General features: G+C 33.4%; 1 protein-coding gene across 2 annotated transcripts in view; it reads right to left on the reverse strand.

Moving 5' to 3' along the window:
- Positions 1 to 19,353, reverse strand: part of LOC140148646 (ninjurin-2-like) — a 95,109-nt gene that overhangs the window by 61,691 nt on the left and 14,065 nt on the right. Inside the window, exon 1 of one of the 2 annotated variants that reach the window (XM_072170678.1) lies at positions 14,268 to 14,632. The exons of the other annotated variant lie outside the window; for it this stretch is intronic. Within the exon in view, the coding sequence (XP_072026779.1) occupies positions 14,268 to 14,339 (72 nt within the window). The 5' untranslated portion in view covers positions 14,340 to 14,632. Of the gene's footprint in view, positions 1 to 14,267; positions 14,633 to 19,353 lie in introns of those variants that run through there. 2 annotated transcript variants of the gene reach the window in all.

A 19,353-nucleotide genomic window follows, 5' to 3' on the forward strand; every position in this document is an offset into this window, starting at 1 on the left:
TACTTACATTTGATCCTTGTGCACTTCAGTTGACATGAGGTAGCTTTATTTACAGACCCAGTAAAAATATAGGGTTAATTAAAAATAATTTAAAGATACATTTCATATCTTGCAAGAAGTTACGAACATTGTAGTTTAATATTTTATCAAGAAATGACCTTTTTTTAAAGTTTTCTTTCCAGTCAAAATTAAAAATCAAATATTCTTACTGTCATCAGCGCCATTTTCTATATTCCATATACTAATTTAAGCATCTGTCAAAACCATAAATGACCAATTCCAAGCCTTTTGCTAATACACATTACCAAAGTTGTTTTAGCATATGATTACCAAAGATGGAGATGGGATGGGAATCAGAGGATGGAAGAGGTCAGGGATGCTATAGGGTGTCCCTGAAAGAACTGTATCATTGTATTAATTTGTTTGGGTATTTTAACACCACAACTAAACATGACTAAATAGCTGGTGTGGTTGAGGAATAAATAGGCTATCACATGATACTTTTTTAATTTTACGAAACTTTCTCATTTTCAAGCTTTTCCATGAATTCAAATATCAATGGATGATCTGTATTCGAAGAGACTGCACATCATCAGCGCATGAGACGTCTATTGTCATCATTGATATAATATTTGACTACGTGGCACGGATTGAAAATGAGGTAGTTTCGTAAAATTCTTTTATTCAAAAATGGAGCAGTCAATTGTTCAAAAAGTATGTGATAGCTTATATATTCTTCAACCACATCGGTTAATAGTTATGTTTGGTTCATGCGTTAAAATACCCATTAAAATCAGTTCCTGACGATACAGTTGCTTCAGGGACACCCTGTATGTAGATCTGTACACACATCTGAACAAGTGCCAATGTGTGAATTAAATCCCACCTTTAGAGCCTCCTCTGGAATAGTAATGACCAAACACTATTGTTAACATATGGTACCTGCTTCAAGGCATTTTCACCTTTGCTTTTTTTCGTATTATTTCGAAAGGTGTTGCAAGACACCAATATCAAGCATTTAGTGTCTTGGGTAGTAATAAGAATGTCATATCCTTATCATTTTAGCGTAGGTTTAAAATGTCAAACCTATATTTTCATCAGATCAATATTTTAGAAATGACCGACCGAGTTGGCTTGAAAATACCTTGATGTGATTCTGTTTTCCATGTCTCTCCGGACATCACTTGATATGGATGTCCGTATCTTGACCGTCACTTACAGTGCCCGTTAGGATTTTCTAACATTTCACAATTCAAATAAAATGCAATTAGAACAGGGACACTAACAGGGGAGGATGAGAAGTTAGCCTCCAATTACAGTCACTTTGATTCTACAGAACACATTGTACAAAAATGTATTCTTGGTGGCTGGAACAGGAGACTAACTTAATGCACATACTGTAAAGCAGAATATTTTCACAGCATTAAAATTGTGCGTTTTAGAGAAAACACATGTTTCTACGACATGAAATTTTCACATATTTGTACATTTTCACAAATTTGGCCTATAGGAAGAAAAAAACATTTGCATGTAGGTAAATTTTATGAATCACCTACATTCGCGAAATTCAGAAAATTTTCTTGCGTGTAAACATTTTGCACATTTTGCACTTTAGGGTAGTCAATACAATAGAAATAAGGACAAAACGAAATCCCATGAACCAAGTTTGATGAAAGCCATTGGAGGTGTCGTGTGATAACAACAATGTCCCTAGGCTCATGAAATGAATGCAGCAGATTGCGTTCTTGTGGCAAAGGTTTAATTGCTAAGTTTGTTATGAATAGAAAAAATGTGGAATATTTGTCTGATTAGATTCAAATGGCGCTTGTTATGTTAGGGCCTTGCAAAAAAGGAAGCTTATTTGGTTGATAATCCCTAGATAAAATGCCACATTGCAAATCTATTTGAAAACATGGAAAAGGCTGACATTAAGCATGTTCAGTTATTTTTTTCTGTTACCAAAGTAAACAAAACCCACATTTTAGCTTAACCAAATGGGTCATATATTGATTTTGGCCTGCTGCAAGACACTCATATTCGCAAGATGGTCAAAAGATTTATTAATTTAGAAAAACAACTTTAAAAGGGAGGGAGTGCTACTTGAATTTGTCTTCAAAACATCCCACGAGCAAATTACATGTTTTCTGTTTGTTTTCCTTCACCATTTCCTCCTTTGAGGACTTCTCAGCTGTAGGTTCTCACTAATTAAGAATTCAACAGTAACACTGACCCTGTGAAAGTTGCCATTAGCCACAACGACCCAATTCCAATTTTAATGTTGTTGCTCTATTTTCACTGTGAATGTAGCTCAAGCCCTCAACTTTCACAGGAACCACAACATGCTCATCTATCAGGGCACAGATCTTTAACCCCAATATAGTATAATCATTGAATTACCTTTGAAAATTTGAGTACAAAAACTCATACTCTGCAAATTGAGGTTAAATTTTGCACTACGGTTGTTTAATTGAGGTTATTGAACTATGCCATTGAGATGAGGCCATTGTGGTCCACAGTGTTTTTCGTTACAGGTTGTGCAATGTGCATGGTTAGAACTGGTCAATCAATCACTTTCATCATGTTCATTTTCAATTGGAAATTTAATCAGTGTTATTCTAGGTGTGATCAAATTAACCTTAAGACTTGATGAAGTGTTTGTTGCATCTCTGGTTGGTTGGCTGTGTCAGGTTTGCCTACCCAGACAGATCTTTACGGTATATGGACAAACCAACCAAGACATTTAATATTAAGGTTCTGGATACAAGTGGAAGGTGGGATTATAAGGTGAAACTAAGGCTACTCTAGCTGGACCTCTCTGCTAACACATCAAGAAGCACAAACCCTAGGGACAGGCTTACCCCTCATTTGAACTGACATTGTCCCTTTTTATTCATTCCTCTTTTGCTATTTAACCTATCTCTTTTGTTCTATGTTATAGGTACCACCTGATGAAAGATCAGATGAAGGATCTGGACTAAAGCAACCTGTTGCCTGCAAGAAGAAAACATGCAACTGATCCTCTAACTATCTTAAAACAAACTATCAATATCAGTATACCATTGCTTAATAATAGTTCCATCATGGCTCAAACATGTTGCAAAAAAAACTTGAGATGTCCTAACGTTTAAGGCACAATTTATCAGCTATAATACAGATGCTGTTATGTTCACCCCTGTATATCCTCTAAACAAAGATAAATGTCAGATAAATATGTCAAAATTAAAGCAAGCAGTCAGCACCTGCACCCTTCAGCTCTTATTTAAGACCTCTTTTGTTGAAATTGTAAAATTGGTTGTGAATTAAAGAAATGGTGATCTAAAACCCAAGGAAGGAACAAACTCAGAAGTTGCACTTTTATGCTCTAATCAATGAAAGCTCGGTTCTAGTCTTAATGTGCTAATCAATGGAAAGCATGACGCTAGTTCTCTTGTTCGACACTCAATAGGGCATGCAATGGAGCAAACTGCAACTTTTGAATTTGTATCTTCCTTGGTTTTTGGATCATCATGTCTTTATTTCTTGAACGATTTCAACAAATGAGGTCTTAAATCAGAGCTAAAAGATGCAGCCATTGGCTGCTGGTTTTAATTATGACATATCTGGCTATGTTTAGGATATACAGGGGTAAAAATAACTGGTGCTACCTTAATTGTTTTGCGGTCTGTATACTCTTATTAGTTCTGTTTCATTGATCAGTAGTGAAGCCAAACTTGAGGTAAGGGATGGGGGCTTGTTCCCAGTTACTTATTGTCTTTTGCTATACTTGGGCACTTTGGTGCATCTTGCAACAGTGTCTGTAAAAGAATATTGTGAGGAATGGATGGAAATTTTGACAGAGTCAAGTTGCCTGAAATTATTGCAAAATAGTAGAAAAGTAAATATTTTTGGTTGAAAGCCATTTTTGTTTTGCTTATCATCTTTTTAAACCTATTGAAATCAACTGGAAGGCAATCTGTTTGTCAGCCAGTTTAGGCCATTGCAATTTTTATTTATCACACACCTCCAAAAACTGGCTGCTACACCATAGTTGATTACTGATGATTGTAAAGTTACCTGTAACCTGTCAGCAAAGGACCAAAATGGAACTCTGAGGTTTGTTTAAGGTTATTAATTATTTTAAACTGTTGTGATTTGGTAGTTCATAGCATCTTACGAATGGTAGTGAGCTTTGGCAAAAACTGACTTGCTCAATTCATAGCGAGTGTGTAGAAGAATTAAAATATCACAGATATACTTTTATAGGTGCTGCGGTTCTCGAGTTACGTTGTAAAGAGGGCTGAAACAACAACACTTTTGTAAAACGTACATAACTCATTAACAACAATAAATTAAGCAAGTTTGCAAAGTATATGATTTGCAGAATGAACTTTTGCAAAACATCAAGGTGTTATTTTTCAATAATATATTGATCTAGATAATGAAAATCGATTTTTAGGTTGCTTCGACCAACAATACCTCGTCTACCCTTAAGAGTTGATTTAGACAAGTATGCAGTCTTTGATTACATACATGTAATCACCTGGCCAACAGGTCCATACGTACAGCCTTTTACTGATATTAGAGTGTTTTCTCTACCTGCTGCATTTACCTGTTGGACATACATGCATGGCTGCGAATAAATTAAATTGCATTTTAGAGCCTTGGGAGGGGACGGATGGTTGCTTGTGTTCATTATTATGTGCCTGCACTGACACCTCTTTTGTTTTCTAGGGGAAAAAAATCTGAATTGATTACTTAACCCAAAAATTAGGAGCACATGCATAGCATAGCATTGCAATTCGAGGTATCATCAACTGAATGAGTTAAATCAGTTTTGAATGTTTGTGGATGAACTGGAATTATTTAAATAAATAAACATATGGTGTAAATGACAGCAAAAAATAAATTTCTGTGAAAAATGGAAATGACAGGTTAAATTTGATTCCAAGATAAAGATCTAGATAGTTATTTTTTCGCACTTTTTCACACTACATTACTTTTACCTTCCTATTAATTTTGGATATGAAGTCACATATTTTCTATTGAATGTAATGCATACATATTCAAGTAAAAGCCGACCTGCATAGTCATGGTATACATTTCATACACTCCTATCAAAGCAGCCAATCAGAAAAGCTGTTAGAAAAGTACGAAACATGCATTGATTGTGTATATTGTGCATTCCGCGTACTACGCGCAGTGTTTCGAGCGTGTTCGCGTCGCATAGGATTGATTCATTTTTCGGGCGGGTTGATGCATTTATATTTGGTTCTTTTTTCCAACAATTTTAGTGATAATTTTTTATATAAAAAAAGTAAAAATCACATGTTTTTTTCTTCTCGTGTATGAAATAGATTAATAAACTTGTATTACTTATTGGGACAGAAATTAGACAAAATAATGCACTTGCGCTTATGTTGATGCGTCTAATGCACTCCCCTTTGGGGCTTGTGCATTAGACGATCAACATCAGCACTTTATGCATGCATTATTTTGTCTAATTCTCTCCCAATATTAGTAATACGCGTTCATTAACCTATAATTCAAATTGTTCAGTATAATACAGACTGTATCAAAATTATTGGTACCCATCAATGTTGATGTTTATTGAAAAGCCTGCCTCTTCCAAATGCAACATTGGATACTATTGAAATGTACAGATGTACAGTTTATGACTTGCTACACAATTAATCTACAAATTATTTGGATCTTATGTTTTGACTCATCAGAATCATCCATTAGTGATTAAAACTGATGGGTACCAGTCATTTTGATACAGCTTATACAGTTAATCTATGCATTTTTACGGATTGCGAGTTCTGTTAAAGTGGAAATTTATGTTGAACATTAATTTTTGCACTTGTCATGTTCAAAACAGTTACTGCAAAAATAAAAACATGCAAATATATTCTTTAATGCAAAGTTCTATATATGGAAACACATAATCACAAATTTAAGAATAAGCAAAGTAGTTCAAAGAGGGCAAAGTGTGAAAAATTACACATGCGAACATTACCACTTTCATAGTACCTTTAGAACCTGTTCTATTATACCTGTTTGCACTATAGGATGAAAATGTAACAGATACATGTTCACATTATGACAATTTCAATACAACATCTCATCTCACTACTACGCAACAGTCAACATGAACAAGTGCTCATTTGACAAGCAAGACTAAAAGCACCTGGACTGGAGATGAGAAACTGCCAAATACAATCTCCGATAAAATACAAAGATTGAACAAGAAGTTTGCTGAATTAGATGAAATGAAAACACACCTGATGCTTTTTTATGCATCAGCTTTGAATTCCACGGTATAAATAGTGCATTTATTGACCTAGTCTATAAGCAATTCAGATCAGTCAATTCTTCTTGCTACCTGCTATCAGATATATCAATATAAGTGTCAGATGATGAACCAAAACCACTTCATGATTTCCAAAATTCTAAAATTAGAATTAACAGTGCTGTATGGAAGCACTCAAAAACCAAATTTAGCAAACATAGATTAAGCGTATTATGGTATGTTCAAAAATAGGTTTCTTGCCATTCTGGCATTGCATTTTACACTGAAAATTCTAACATGATTGTGAATCTTATTTAATAATTTTGACACATCTGCTTTACAGCATAGTGAACACACACTTGTTAAGATTCAGTTAATTGTTTCATTTTTGCTGTAATAACCACTAACCCTTAACCCTTTCTATTTTTTTAATTTACTTATGTATTTTTGGGAGTTGGTCTCACAAAATACTAAATAAATGTTTTTATTTTTATTTGCAGATTGAATTCAACAAGTACTTTAAAATGTTACCACTTTCATAGTGTCATTAAGTGCATTTTTGCAGTTTTCATTTGTCCTCCGTAAAAGAGGGTTAAAAAGTATGTCCATACTTTATATATTGTTTCATCCCGATATAGGTCAGTTAGTCCTGTACTACTTAAGTATCTGATTAACTGTTTCAGGCCCATTGAGAATTACACTACTGCTGCTTCATACTTCAGGCTGGTTACTTGGCTATTCCAGTTGAAATCCATACACCCCATGTGGAAGACATGACCTGGATTGTCCACACAGGGAATTTCAAATGGGGTTTACCTGACTCCATTTGATATCTACACCCCCTATGTGGGAGATTAAGGTCATATCTTCCATCGGGGTGTATGGATTTCAACAGCCCATTTCTGATCGGGGATTTGTATGCTATAGCAAATATTGGTTTGTCCATATGCACCTATACTAGTTAGCCCACAGTGAAGCAAAAAAAAAGAAAAAAAAAAGACAAAATCATCAGCAAACATTCAAACCAAGTCACATCCCCGGTGTGTCCTATAAGCAATGAATATCTAAGACACTATTTACAGAAACCCATTTTGACTATCAATGGACTCATATCAAAAGCAGGAGCAATTAAACCTAGGAATAAATACAAATGAAACTAATTTAAAATACATAATAAAATGTTGATTGGAGGAGAATTAATGTCACACATGAAGATAAGTGCAAAAGTTCTCAGCGCCATTAAAAGTTAATTGTAATTAATGGTTCCAGGCTTTTTCCTAAACAAGTTTCCCCTGATACTTATATTTTTAGCTTTAATTTGTTGTTGACAGCAACTATCAATCAATTAAAAACAATTACCAGTCTGGTTCATATATATCCAAGCAAATACAAAACGTTTTGGAAACGATATGCAAAAGTTGCTAGGAAACTGCCGGTTGTATAAAGGGTACAAAAAGTTTGAAAAACGTTTTTGACATTTTTGTGTTGACTAGGATGTAGATTGTAGCAACTATTTATAGCCTAGAAGTGGTACTCTTAGAAAAAATGGTTCCAAGTAGTACCTAAAATGGTTCTTGAGCTGTCCTGTGTGTGGAACCTTAAATGGTTCTACAAAGAACAGAAAATGTTTCTGGAAAGGCTAGGAAGAACAATTTTAGACTTGAAAAGGGTTCTGGAAAGGTCAACCATTCTGAGGTCATTTCAATTTTCAAGAACCCATTTCTTTTGAGGATTCTTTATACAGGATAGCCAATAACCTTTTATCTGTGAGTGTAGCTTTTTTTCCCTGATGGCGATGATAGTGACCCATATTTTTGAGAATAACGCTAAATAGCAAATACTAGCTAGCATCCATTAGTTATACTTTAACTTGTATCCTGGAGAAAGTTGCCACAGTTTGAACAGAAAGCAAATAAGCACCTCTGGTGAGCATAGTGAAAAATCTGTATTGATTTGTGATTCCAATCAAGCTTTTCATGGCTATGCACAAAACTTATTTCGATGCAACAAAGACAGGCAATTAGAGAAGAGTTGTTGCCTAAAACTAGATATGGACATGTTCTTTAAGGTTGCTGTGACTGCTATGTCCTTCTTTGTGAACAATTTTACAATATATATCCAAATCAGAAAATATATCTAGCAGGAAATGTGCTAGACCTTGATAATTGTTCACAATTAAAGCCATATTATAACATTTCTGTAAAAATAGATTAGTATTTATTTTCCATAAAATGTTAGCTTTTACTGTCAGATATGTCCCCTTTTAATTATGAGCCGAACAAGTGAGGTAAAGCAAAGAAAATTGGAATTTACTACTAGCGCCAATGCATGTTACTCCAGCGATTGTAATACGGTATGACCTTCTGATGTGTGTGTGTCCCGCACGCCGTGTACGTACTCTGTTATCGCATTGGCCTACATGTTGTCGTGTTCAACTAATATTTCCATCGTAATAATAAAACGACGGTTCCTGCGTTTTATTCAAAATCTCGGATTTTGACAAAACTGCATCACCTAAAGTCTTGATTTTTGCAGAGTATCTTTGTTTACTAAAGTACATTACAATCGTGTAAAAACCAGAATTTAAAATTTTTTTGAGGGTGTTGTCCTCAGCAAATGTTATAATATGGCTTTAAGTATGCATTTCATTTGTGGTTTCAGACATATTGATATTCTCAGAAGATGGCCAAATTATATTTGCTATCTTTGATAGATAGTAGAATTAATTGTACATTTGTAATCTTCAGTTGCCATCTGAAAAAGTATTTGCTATCTTCAGTAGGTATAGTTGGAAGTTTATATATTTTAATTGACATTCACTTTTTTCAGTAGATAACTGAATTGACATTTTACTATCTTCAGTAGATGACTGAATTGACATTTTACTATCTTCAGTAGAAAGCTGAATTAACATTTCACCATCTTCAGTAGATGACTGAATTGACATTTTACTATCTTCAGTAGATAACTGAATTGACATTTTACTATCTTCAGTAGATAGCTGAATTAACATTTTACTATCTTCAGTAGATAGCTGAATTTACATTTTACTATCTTCAGTAGATAGCTGAATTGACATTTTACTATCTTCAGTAGATAGCTGAATTAACATTTTACTATCTTCAGTAGATGACTGAATTGACATTTTACTATCTTCAGTAGATAGCTGAATTGACATTTTACTATCTTCAGTAGATAGCTGAATTGACATTTTACTATCTTCAGTAGATCGGTGACTCAGAATTTTGCTATCATCAGTAGATAGCTGATAGCTATCTACTGAATTGACATTTTACTATCTTCAGTAGACAGCCGAATTAAAATTTTGCACTAAAAGTGCAACCCAAAAAAAAAACCTCACAAAAATGTCCTGTTGTAATATTTACCACTTACGGTTTTTAAAAGGAACATGTTAATTTCAACCATTACTATTCTGAATGGTAATGAAAACACCTGAAATGGCTCATTCCAACCACAAAATGTTTCATCCATACCTTAATCCTCCCCATCTCATTACCTGTTAGTGAATCTTGTCCGTCATTTTCCCCTAGTTCCATTACAGGTTCATTACTGATGCATACAACCTCCAGGCATCTTACATCTTCACATCCTTCAGTTTGGATACACTAATGTATACAGCAACCAGACCTTCAGGGTGCCAATGCACCTTGTATTATGGTGATGAAATTTGCACACTTTTCAAGAAAGTACTATAGCTTGTTCACTGAAAAATGTTATTGCTTTAGGTATGCATAATGCTGGGTATTGCATATTGTATGTCCTATGGTATCTATGAATTTCAAGTGAACATACATTTTTTTTTTTCCTCTTTTAAGCATTCACATGTTAAATAGGACAGCATTATGCTTCTAATGTCCTATTACAAAATGAAATAGGACAATCATATGAGTAATGTTGCTATTGGCAACTTTTAGATATTTTTGCTTATGTTATTTTCAAATGACCGAATGTTACCAATATAATAATACAAGTACCGGGTAGCAACTCACTCAAAACTCTATTAAACTTGACTCATTTAACACATAAATCCCCAATGGGGCAAAGGTACAAACTGACATAGACAAGTGTATTTAATTCAGGAGGTTAATTCAATATTCAAAGCACACATGTACATAGGGTCTTCACAGGGGAAATGAATAGGGGGAAATGTATGCTGACTTCAAATCTTGTATCTTTACTAGGTCGACATTGCCTTAATCTAATTCAGGAAGGGGCACTATAGATTTCAAGAGGCATATTGAGAACTATTATGAGTTGAAGCAGAATTCGGCACACAGGTGAATTTTGACACCATCTATGTGGAATTGAACTTCAGAAAGACTAATAATTTATCTTTAGAATTATATTCTTGTTTATACTTTATAAAGTTTATATTTTAAAATTATCAAATTCGTTTTTGGAAATGATAAGCTTTAATAACAGAATTTATTTACAACTTCAACTGGCTCATTTTAAAAGGTACAGATAATTTGTCAAATTAACAAAATTCATTTTCTGACCTTTACCAGAGCACGAAAATCAAATTTTTACCTTGGGGTGTTTTCATCAGCAAATTAAAAATCCTCACCCTCAATTTCCTCTCCCATTTAATATGAAATTGGCCATGGCAATGAAAATGAATTGAACCATTACAAATTAATTGACTAAAATGTCAAATGACCTTGAAAACAAAACCACATTTTCAACAGATGCCACATTGACATTTCATCATTCTTGTCATCTATTTATATATAAGCCCAGATATATATTTAATAAAACTTGTCTTGCAATAGATTTTTTGGCATCAAAGGCGAGATTGAATTTCAATTTACAAAAATAGCCTTTAATAAATATAGATTCTGTGCATAGTGGAATGATCTTGGCATATATCTGCAAGCTATGGCCAATATCTTATTGACATAGGTGATATTTTTATACCCACAGATGTGATGTGATCACATAAAATGCTAACTGAGTCACTTGTTCTGCGATATCAATTTTATGCTTTTTCATTTAATATTCTTGTTGATTTAATAGGCTATGATACACTTAAGCTCCGTTTAAATTAAACTTATAGTTTTTGAGATATGATTATTTTTATGGTGTAGAAAACAATCAAATACAAAAGAAGATCAATGCTTCTTTTGCTTATTTCTCAAAATTGATTTGACTATACACGACTTATTTAGTTTATTCACACCATGCACAAATGCCTCACAAACACACTACTGGCTATAAAACTTCATATTCTTGGATAAAAATTGCAGTGAAGCATAACATAATCTGCCATAGGTTAGATTCAAGAGCATCTCCTTATGCTTTATAGTCATATTATGTGCCCCAATAATTTGCCTGCGCTAGTAATCCTTTTGTTTTAAGGTTGGCTTATCCACAAACCAGTCTCATATTACAAGGCCTTAGTTATATCCTCACAAAAGAAAACCAACATCCAAATTACATGAAACACCATTGGTAAATATTTGCCAATAATATAACAGGAAATGGTATTTATTGCCTTTTTCAATTTATAATTTTATACAAATTGTAGATAACCATATAGATTATATAAAACTTGTGCTATCAAAAGGCATCTGAACACCAACATAGAAATCATTGAATCCATAAAATTAGATTTCTTTTGCTCTCCAATTCCCAAAATTGAATTTCTATGTCATGGAAGATATTCATGCCACAGGCCATGGAGTCAAATTGAATGCACAAAAGTCTGTAATATCTATGAACATATATATCCACATATCATTTATTCTATTCTAAAATCGATATGTAAAATAAAATAGAACTTCAAAATGTGTTTCTTACATTTCTTAAAACAAAGAATAATCCCTGAGAACATAGACATGTTTTTGACATTTTGTTTTTGACATTTCTGTCAACACAACATGTGACAGTGGAAATTGAAATTGAAATCCTTCATCTATAGGGACGTTCAATTGCCTGTGTCAAAGTTCCACCTTATTTATAGAGAATTAAATAATCCATCTGCACCTGTACTCATGTACAAAAGTCCACAAACTAGATATCACCATCAGTTACTAGTAGTAGTTGTTCTCAATATTTTTTGTCATTTCTTTTAATTTGTCTAGACCACAAATTTTTAATTAAATTTAAAACTAAAAATGAATTCATAAATTAGATTTGATGTAATTAGAGTAATTAGAGGTTGGATTCATTTGACCGTGAAAATCAAAATAAAACCTGTTTTGCTAACAGATTGAGAATCCATTCTCAAAACAAAAAATTTTACCATGACAATATGATAATGATAAGACCATCTTGAATTTATAAAGCTCACAGATTTATGCCTATGAATGTTTTTCTGGTGCCTGTCTGACCCTTAAGATGAAAGGATAGAATATCATTGCATATTGAGGAGCTTTTCAATTTCACAAACACACTTGATATGATCGTTATCAATTGAATTACATGAGGAAGAACCAAGAAAGTGCTGTTACATCTGTGATTAAGATGAAGATAAAACACTCAGGAGGATACACTATGGGTCACAATAACCTCATCTCAATTGCATAGTTAAACAACCTCAATTAAATAATCATAGTGCAAAATTTGACCTCAACTTGCAGAGTATGAGTTTTTGTTCCCAAATTTTCAAAGGTCATTTAATGAATGCACAAATATATTGGGGTTAAAGAACTTTGTCCTGATAGATGAGCATGTTGTGGATCCTAGAGATAAGAAACAAAATGGCTATGTTCTTAACAATATAGAATGAATCAATGTTGTATTTGTTGTTTGATATGGAATTGATGCAAACTGGAAAACTGATTAGTTTTAAAATAACTTTTGTATATCATCAATACCGACCTGAAACTTATCCTCTTTTCAGCTGATTTCCTCCTTTTTTATTCCTGAAATTTATTTTCAGCCCAATTTGTGCCATCTTACCTCAATTTTATATTGTTTTTCAGCTTTTTTGACCATTTTCAGTTTTTTTCCTCTTTTTTATAAAGACCCTGTTTCAAGTCTGCAATACAATTAGACCTCTTCATTACATTATCAATTATTTTGAAAAATAATTGAACCTTTTTTTGAAGTTATCTGTCAGTGACATATGTGAAATAACTCTAAATGCATTTGAATCCTAAGAACAAACATTTTAAGAGTATTTTATCTGTAGTTGGTGTCTGCTCTTCAAAGACTCACCCGACAATAAACAAATATACAAACAAACATTTGGAAAGAACAAGACTAACAATAATTAAAATAAAAACACAATATAAAAAGCCCATAGCTCCTATTACCAGGCAAACAAAGACATATGAAAAGAGCATATAAATTAAAACAGAAGAAATGAAATACAATAAATTTTATTTGACCAGGCCCCTGGATATCTTGCAGTATCGACTTATTAAATAATACAATAGACACTAGACAGCTGATATTAACAGTGGTGGAAGTGACAACACGAACCTGCAATCACTGCCAAGGGGGATAATGGGGAATATTATGGGGTACCTTGGAACCAGGTGGGTCAGCAAATTGTCCTCAAATATGAGGCAAAATTACCATAAAACAATAGTTTTAGATAATTTTGAGAAGAAAAATGTGATATTGTACCTTTAAGTGAATAATTGGATCTTATAAGTGTTATTATTAGCTGTAATTAATTTGATATATTTAGTAGTGTGTGATTAAATAGCAGGTGCGAATGGTAAGATGTGTATGAGTTACATCTACTGAAGACGACTAAATGCAATGACCCAAATTTTAACACTTCAATACACATAAAAATCCACACTACAAGAAACCGCATTGATGCCTACGTAAACCACAACAACATGCCGGCTTGTCTATAAGACTTTACTCTATATATTCAAATATATCCATTTCTATGGCGCAGTAATGGAATTAGCGGTATTACTTAATAACTACCGGAGGTACTACATACCGGCATGGCTACACATGACAGCGATGTGTTAAGATGCAAATTAATACACACACATAATAAATGTCTCCTTACCTCTAGTACCATGAGCTCCATAAGGAGATGGGTTGTAACAGTTCTCCCTAACTCAAAAAATTCCCAGCCCATGCGAACTGTGTTGAGTGAAAAATTTCACATACGGTGGGTCAACTTGCCCTTGTGTCCAAGCTTTTAACTAGCATAGCTATGTGATAATCCTGCGGTTGGTCACTAATGCTATCTCCAGTCTGCATCTAGGGTATGGTGATGTTTTTGGTGGCAGTCGTGGATGGGAAACCCCTCAGGTGGACTTATTTTGGTTAGGACGAGCGCGTGTGTGCATGCATTCATCCTTGCCGCACACACATGCATAGGTAGCTTGGTACGGCTGGTTGACCTGATATTGCATATTAAAAGTCCAATACTACCGGGACCTTATGAATGGGAGTTGTAGTAGTGTATTTAGTGAGGCTTTGTTAATGGGCCGATTCCATTCTGTGTTTGGGGATGATTGGTAGAACATACGTTTTGGTATTTGCATGACAATGGGGCTTTTTAATGCCCAATTGGCTTCATGAAATTGAATCCTTACTAAATTAGCTTTAAATTTGTATCCAGGGTATATGTGAGGGTAATTTGTATGTTTAGCTCACAACATGTGCAATGAAATTTAACCTTTTCATGAGTAGAATTTTAATGAACATTTGAAAAAAAACTTACTTTCATGAGTCAAGCAAATATCTCATTTACATCTCAAAGCAGTGGGGAATAAGGCTTTCAGCTATGAAAAAATAGCACAATTTGATTATAAATAGCATTTTTGTAAAAACTTTTTACAAGAATGATGGAGGAATTCATATAATTTTGGAATGTTTATAATTATGGTGACAGTAATATGGTAATTTTGTGTCTCACATCCTATAAAACTTTTAAAGTATATATTATTTTGTCGGATTTTTGTCTTTTCCATAAAAGGCAGAAACCATTTAGCAATGTTAAAAAATATGCAAATGTAAGAAATTTGAATAATATACGGAACTCATTTTGTAATGTTAAGCAGCAATCTTTAACTCTTATAATAATTAACTCTTATAAAAATATAAATAAACAAAAATAAATATAGGGATATATTGAAAATAAATAAAAATGTTGACCAATACTTCATCTGCATAACCCATTTGGTGATGCATTTGCATCTCATTTACAAAAAGCCGTAATTACAGTATGACGATTATCTACAACTATGCAACGCATCCTATACCAGTAAAGCATCCTTCCCCATGAGAGCAGCTCCAGTGGGACAACCCCACCATATGCCTGCACTATGTATTTCCAATTAACATAAATCCTGGTAAATTATTCTCTGTGTATATATCATAAAACACTTTTAATTTTTGCTACCATTTTAATTTTGTGAAACCTTGACTAATTATTCAATTTGTAAAACAAAATTGGCATGGATTTTATGGACTTAGTCTTTAGGACAAAAAGCTTTAAATTTTTTGAAAATTTCCTAATGCCAAATTTTCTTTTTAAAGTTGTGAAAAAAAAGTCACTGCAAAAAAAAAATTAGGCATTTTATAAACGCTCTTGGTTCAACAAATCTTACTATCACTATGAGTTGTCTGCTTGATTGCAACACCAGGTCATTAATTTCAGCGTCCTTAAGTTTGTGACTGATTGGACACGAAGGGACGCTACATCAAACACAGACAGCCACGCTTACTACTGAAGAACAGAATCATGATAAGGATACTTTGGATTGTTGAATTTCAAAGTATTATTTACACCTAAAGCTGGAACCAGAATAATTCATAGTGATGAAGGTTGATTTAAGGAAACTTGAAGTATGTGTATTTTAGGTTTTATCAATATTTTTATTCCTCAAATGGCAAATCACACAAGTTTAAATCATAAGTAATGATTTCTGGTTTGAAATGAGTCATAATTATGTTATTACAAAAGCCTGTTTTTGTTCGATGTTAATATGCTGCTTATATTTAAAGAGTGTGAAATTGTGAATTATTACTGAAGTGATTTTTAAGCTTGATAAAACATCATTAATTCAAATTCTTTTGAAATGTGATAATAATCAAAACTACAATTTTATTTGGCAACTAAAAAATAATATAAATATTCTCAAAGAATTGATTAGTGATTAAACTCAACAGCATCAATCACTGATGTGCTTTTCAACCTTGGTGTAATTATTTTCATTTAAAAATAAATCTCTTGTTATTGAATTTGGTTGCTGCATTCTACAAGGGTCAGCTTTTCATAACAGGATTTATCATTTCAAGTAGAAAATGCAATCCTCTAGAAGTGCTATTACACCTTACAGCCTAGGAGTAGACTTCCATGCAGGCAATGAATCGATCTACAAAGTATCGCATTCATTTTAAAAGTGTTGTAAGAGACTACTTGACTTTAAGGATACAAATTCAATGGGATGCCTCACAATTCATTTCTATTTTTGATTAATGAGAAATAAAAGCAAGGTAAATGTAAAAATATCTATCTATCACTTAAGCTTTTACACAAGGTGTTCATGTGGTAAAATTTATATCACTCCTAGTGACCAAATTGTCAAATTACAACATTTTTTCTATACATTTTTACAATTTCCTTGAATAAGCCTCAACCAATATTTTAATTGTACATGTGCTCATTTGCATATGGTCAAATATGATAACTGCATGAAAAGTAACTAACAGCAAAACTCTAAGACTTATGCAGAGCCATTTTCAATTATTCATTGGTGAATACAATGGGTAAAGCAAATAACTAAAAGCTGTTGAAGAGTTTGAAAGTATTATTTATGAAACCTGTTAAAGAATCACTTTGAATGTTAAACTGTATCTTGTATCTAATTTAAATAATTAAAGCTTGAAGATCATGGAGAAGTGACAATTATAATTCAGTTATATTGCTTTAATTATTGATCTTCCATCATTGACTGAGACATAAATATTTTGCTATCTACTGCTGATAGCTGACTGTGTAATTGTGTGAAGAGCTTGGAGGCCTTGCCACTGCTAAGTGCTACATTCTGACTCTGGATATTTGAATAAGAAAATTTTATAACAGTCCAAAACCATGGGAAAAATTTATCAGTATCGAAAATAATTGAAATTCAATCAATGCTTCTATACAAAGACTGCTTGAAAGTAAAATAAATACAATTGTACACATCATTTTATTGAGGTTGAAGTTATTACTTGACAGAGCTGCATTTTTTCATTCTTTTAGTATTTTTTTGTTGTTGGTATTTTTGGTATTTATACTATATAATGCTTCAGTGATAACACATTTGCTGGATTGGGAGATGGTAAATAGTCAGGCCCGTAGCCAGAGGGTGTGGTGGGGTGATGCACCCCCATATATCTGCAAAAGGTCTGCTTTGTCTGTTAAAAATAGCAAAATTGGGCCAAAAATGTCAAACAATTTGATAAATATACCCAAAATCATGAACTTTCTGTGAAATTTGTTAAAAAAGAGGATCCAAAAATGATATTGCAGAGGGGATAAAGTACTTTTGGCTCGGATGAAGATTTCTCTTGAAAAGGTCTGCATTTGGAAAATCAGTACTCCCACAAAAAAAATTCTGGTGACAGGCCTGTAAATGGTGTAGGTCTATTAATATACACAACCATGACAGCTGAAATTGACTTCTATGATGGCGCTTTACCTGATATTGTGACTGTTGTAAAATACAGGGAATAGTGATTGGATGAAATACCATACATCATGACAAAAATGTCAATTTTTCCTGACCTCTGTTATACCTTTGAACCACATGGTTATGCGCATATTACTACCATGATTACTGGAACTTCTCTTGCATGTAGTAATATTTCCGTTTTGAAAATTTTCCAATATCCTCCCCTACAGAAGTCATATCCTAAACAAGCGCTCTGGTAATAAAGAAGTCATACGCCCTCTACTCAAATTCTTTATTGAAAAATAATTATGATCTTCGTAGAGTCATAAAATTGACATTGACACAATCTATAGCATCTGCTGCTAGTGCTATAATGATAAATGATATTAAATGATATTACTCATCACTAAAATGGTAACTTTCACACCCCTATACCAAAAAATGGAATATTCCCTACCAGCCCCCATCCTCCAGGATTAGTCATAATGGAAGATTATGCCAGATAGCTTCATCTTCCACGCCACAATTGGTAGACGCATCACCGTAAGATGCTACCTCAACGAGCAACCACAAGACACCATCCGACCCATCGGCAGAGTGCGAATAAATTATTGATTTACATATTTTTTATCTAAATTTAGTCAAATTGGAGAATAAAATATGTATGATTAAATTTTCAGAAGTCTTACGGTTGATTATAATGGATTTATTATCTTAACATGGATCATGAATGCACTTTTTGATGATTAAATTAGCATGTGTGATTTTAGCCTAAATTTGCAGGGAATGTACTTCCGTTTCCGGGAAGCATGAAGATATTTTTAAAAGAAGGTAGTGCGCCAACCCGGAAGAACATACCGATCAAATTATAAATAATGAGAATATCAGGTTTCTGATGTTCAGATGAGTTTTACCTTGAAGCGTATCACCAGATGCAGAATCTTCCTCTCCTACCCTTGCTTTCTAAGTTTTTCTCTGATTTCTTTATTCGTTCCCCAAAAACAATGAGACAAAAAAGCCTCATTTACCTGAATGTACCTCACAGCCTGAATAGAGCCTCTTATTTATTTTCTGTGCATGAAGGAGTGTGCCGATTCAGTGAAAGAATCTTAGTAGTTTCCAAAGGCTGCAAATAGCATTACATATACATTGAGACTTCCACATACAATTTTTGTCTGAATTCTACTCTTTTTACCCCTCTTTCTCAATTGTAGGATAATTAGACCATGCATTGTTTACACCTATATGTATAGCCACATGCAACAATACCATCTGGAAAAGTGTCTTTGTACTCCAATATCAAAATTGAAGAGGCAAACCAAGGATCATCCTTAATCAACACAAGACTGTACACCAATAAATGATCAAGGCATAAATGGGCAGAAGAAAGGCATTAAGAGGATGAAACTGGGCGGGTAATTGAAATGGACACTTTTTATTTGAAAGCAAAACCAATAGCTTAAATCTCATACCTAGAGTACA

The sequence above is a fragment of the Amphiura filiformis genome, chromosome 3 (assembly GCF_039555335.1).
Source record: "Amphiura filiformis chromosome 3, Afil_fr2py, whole genome shotgun sequence".
Taxonomy (NCBI): Eukaryota; Metazoa; Echinodermata; class Ophiuroidea; order Amphilepidida; family Amphiuridae; genus Amphiura; species Amphiura filiformis.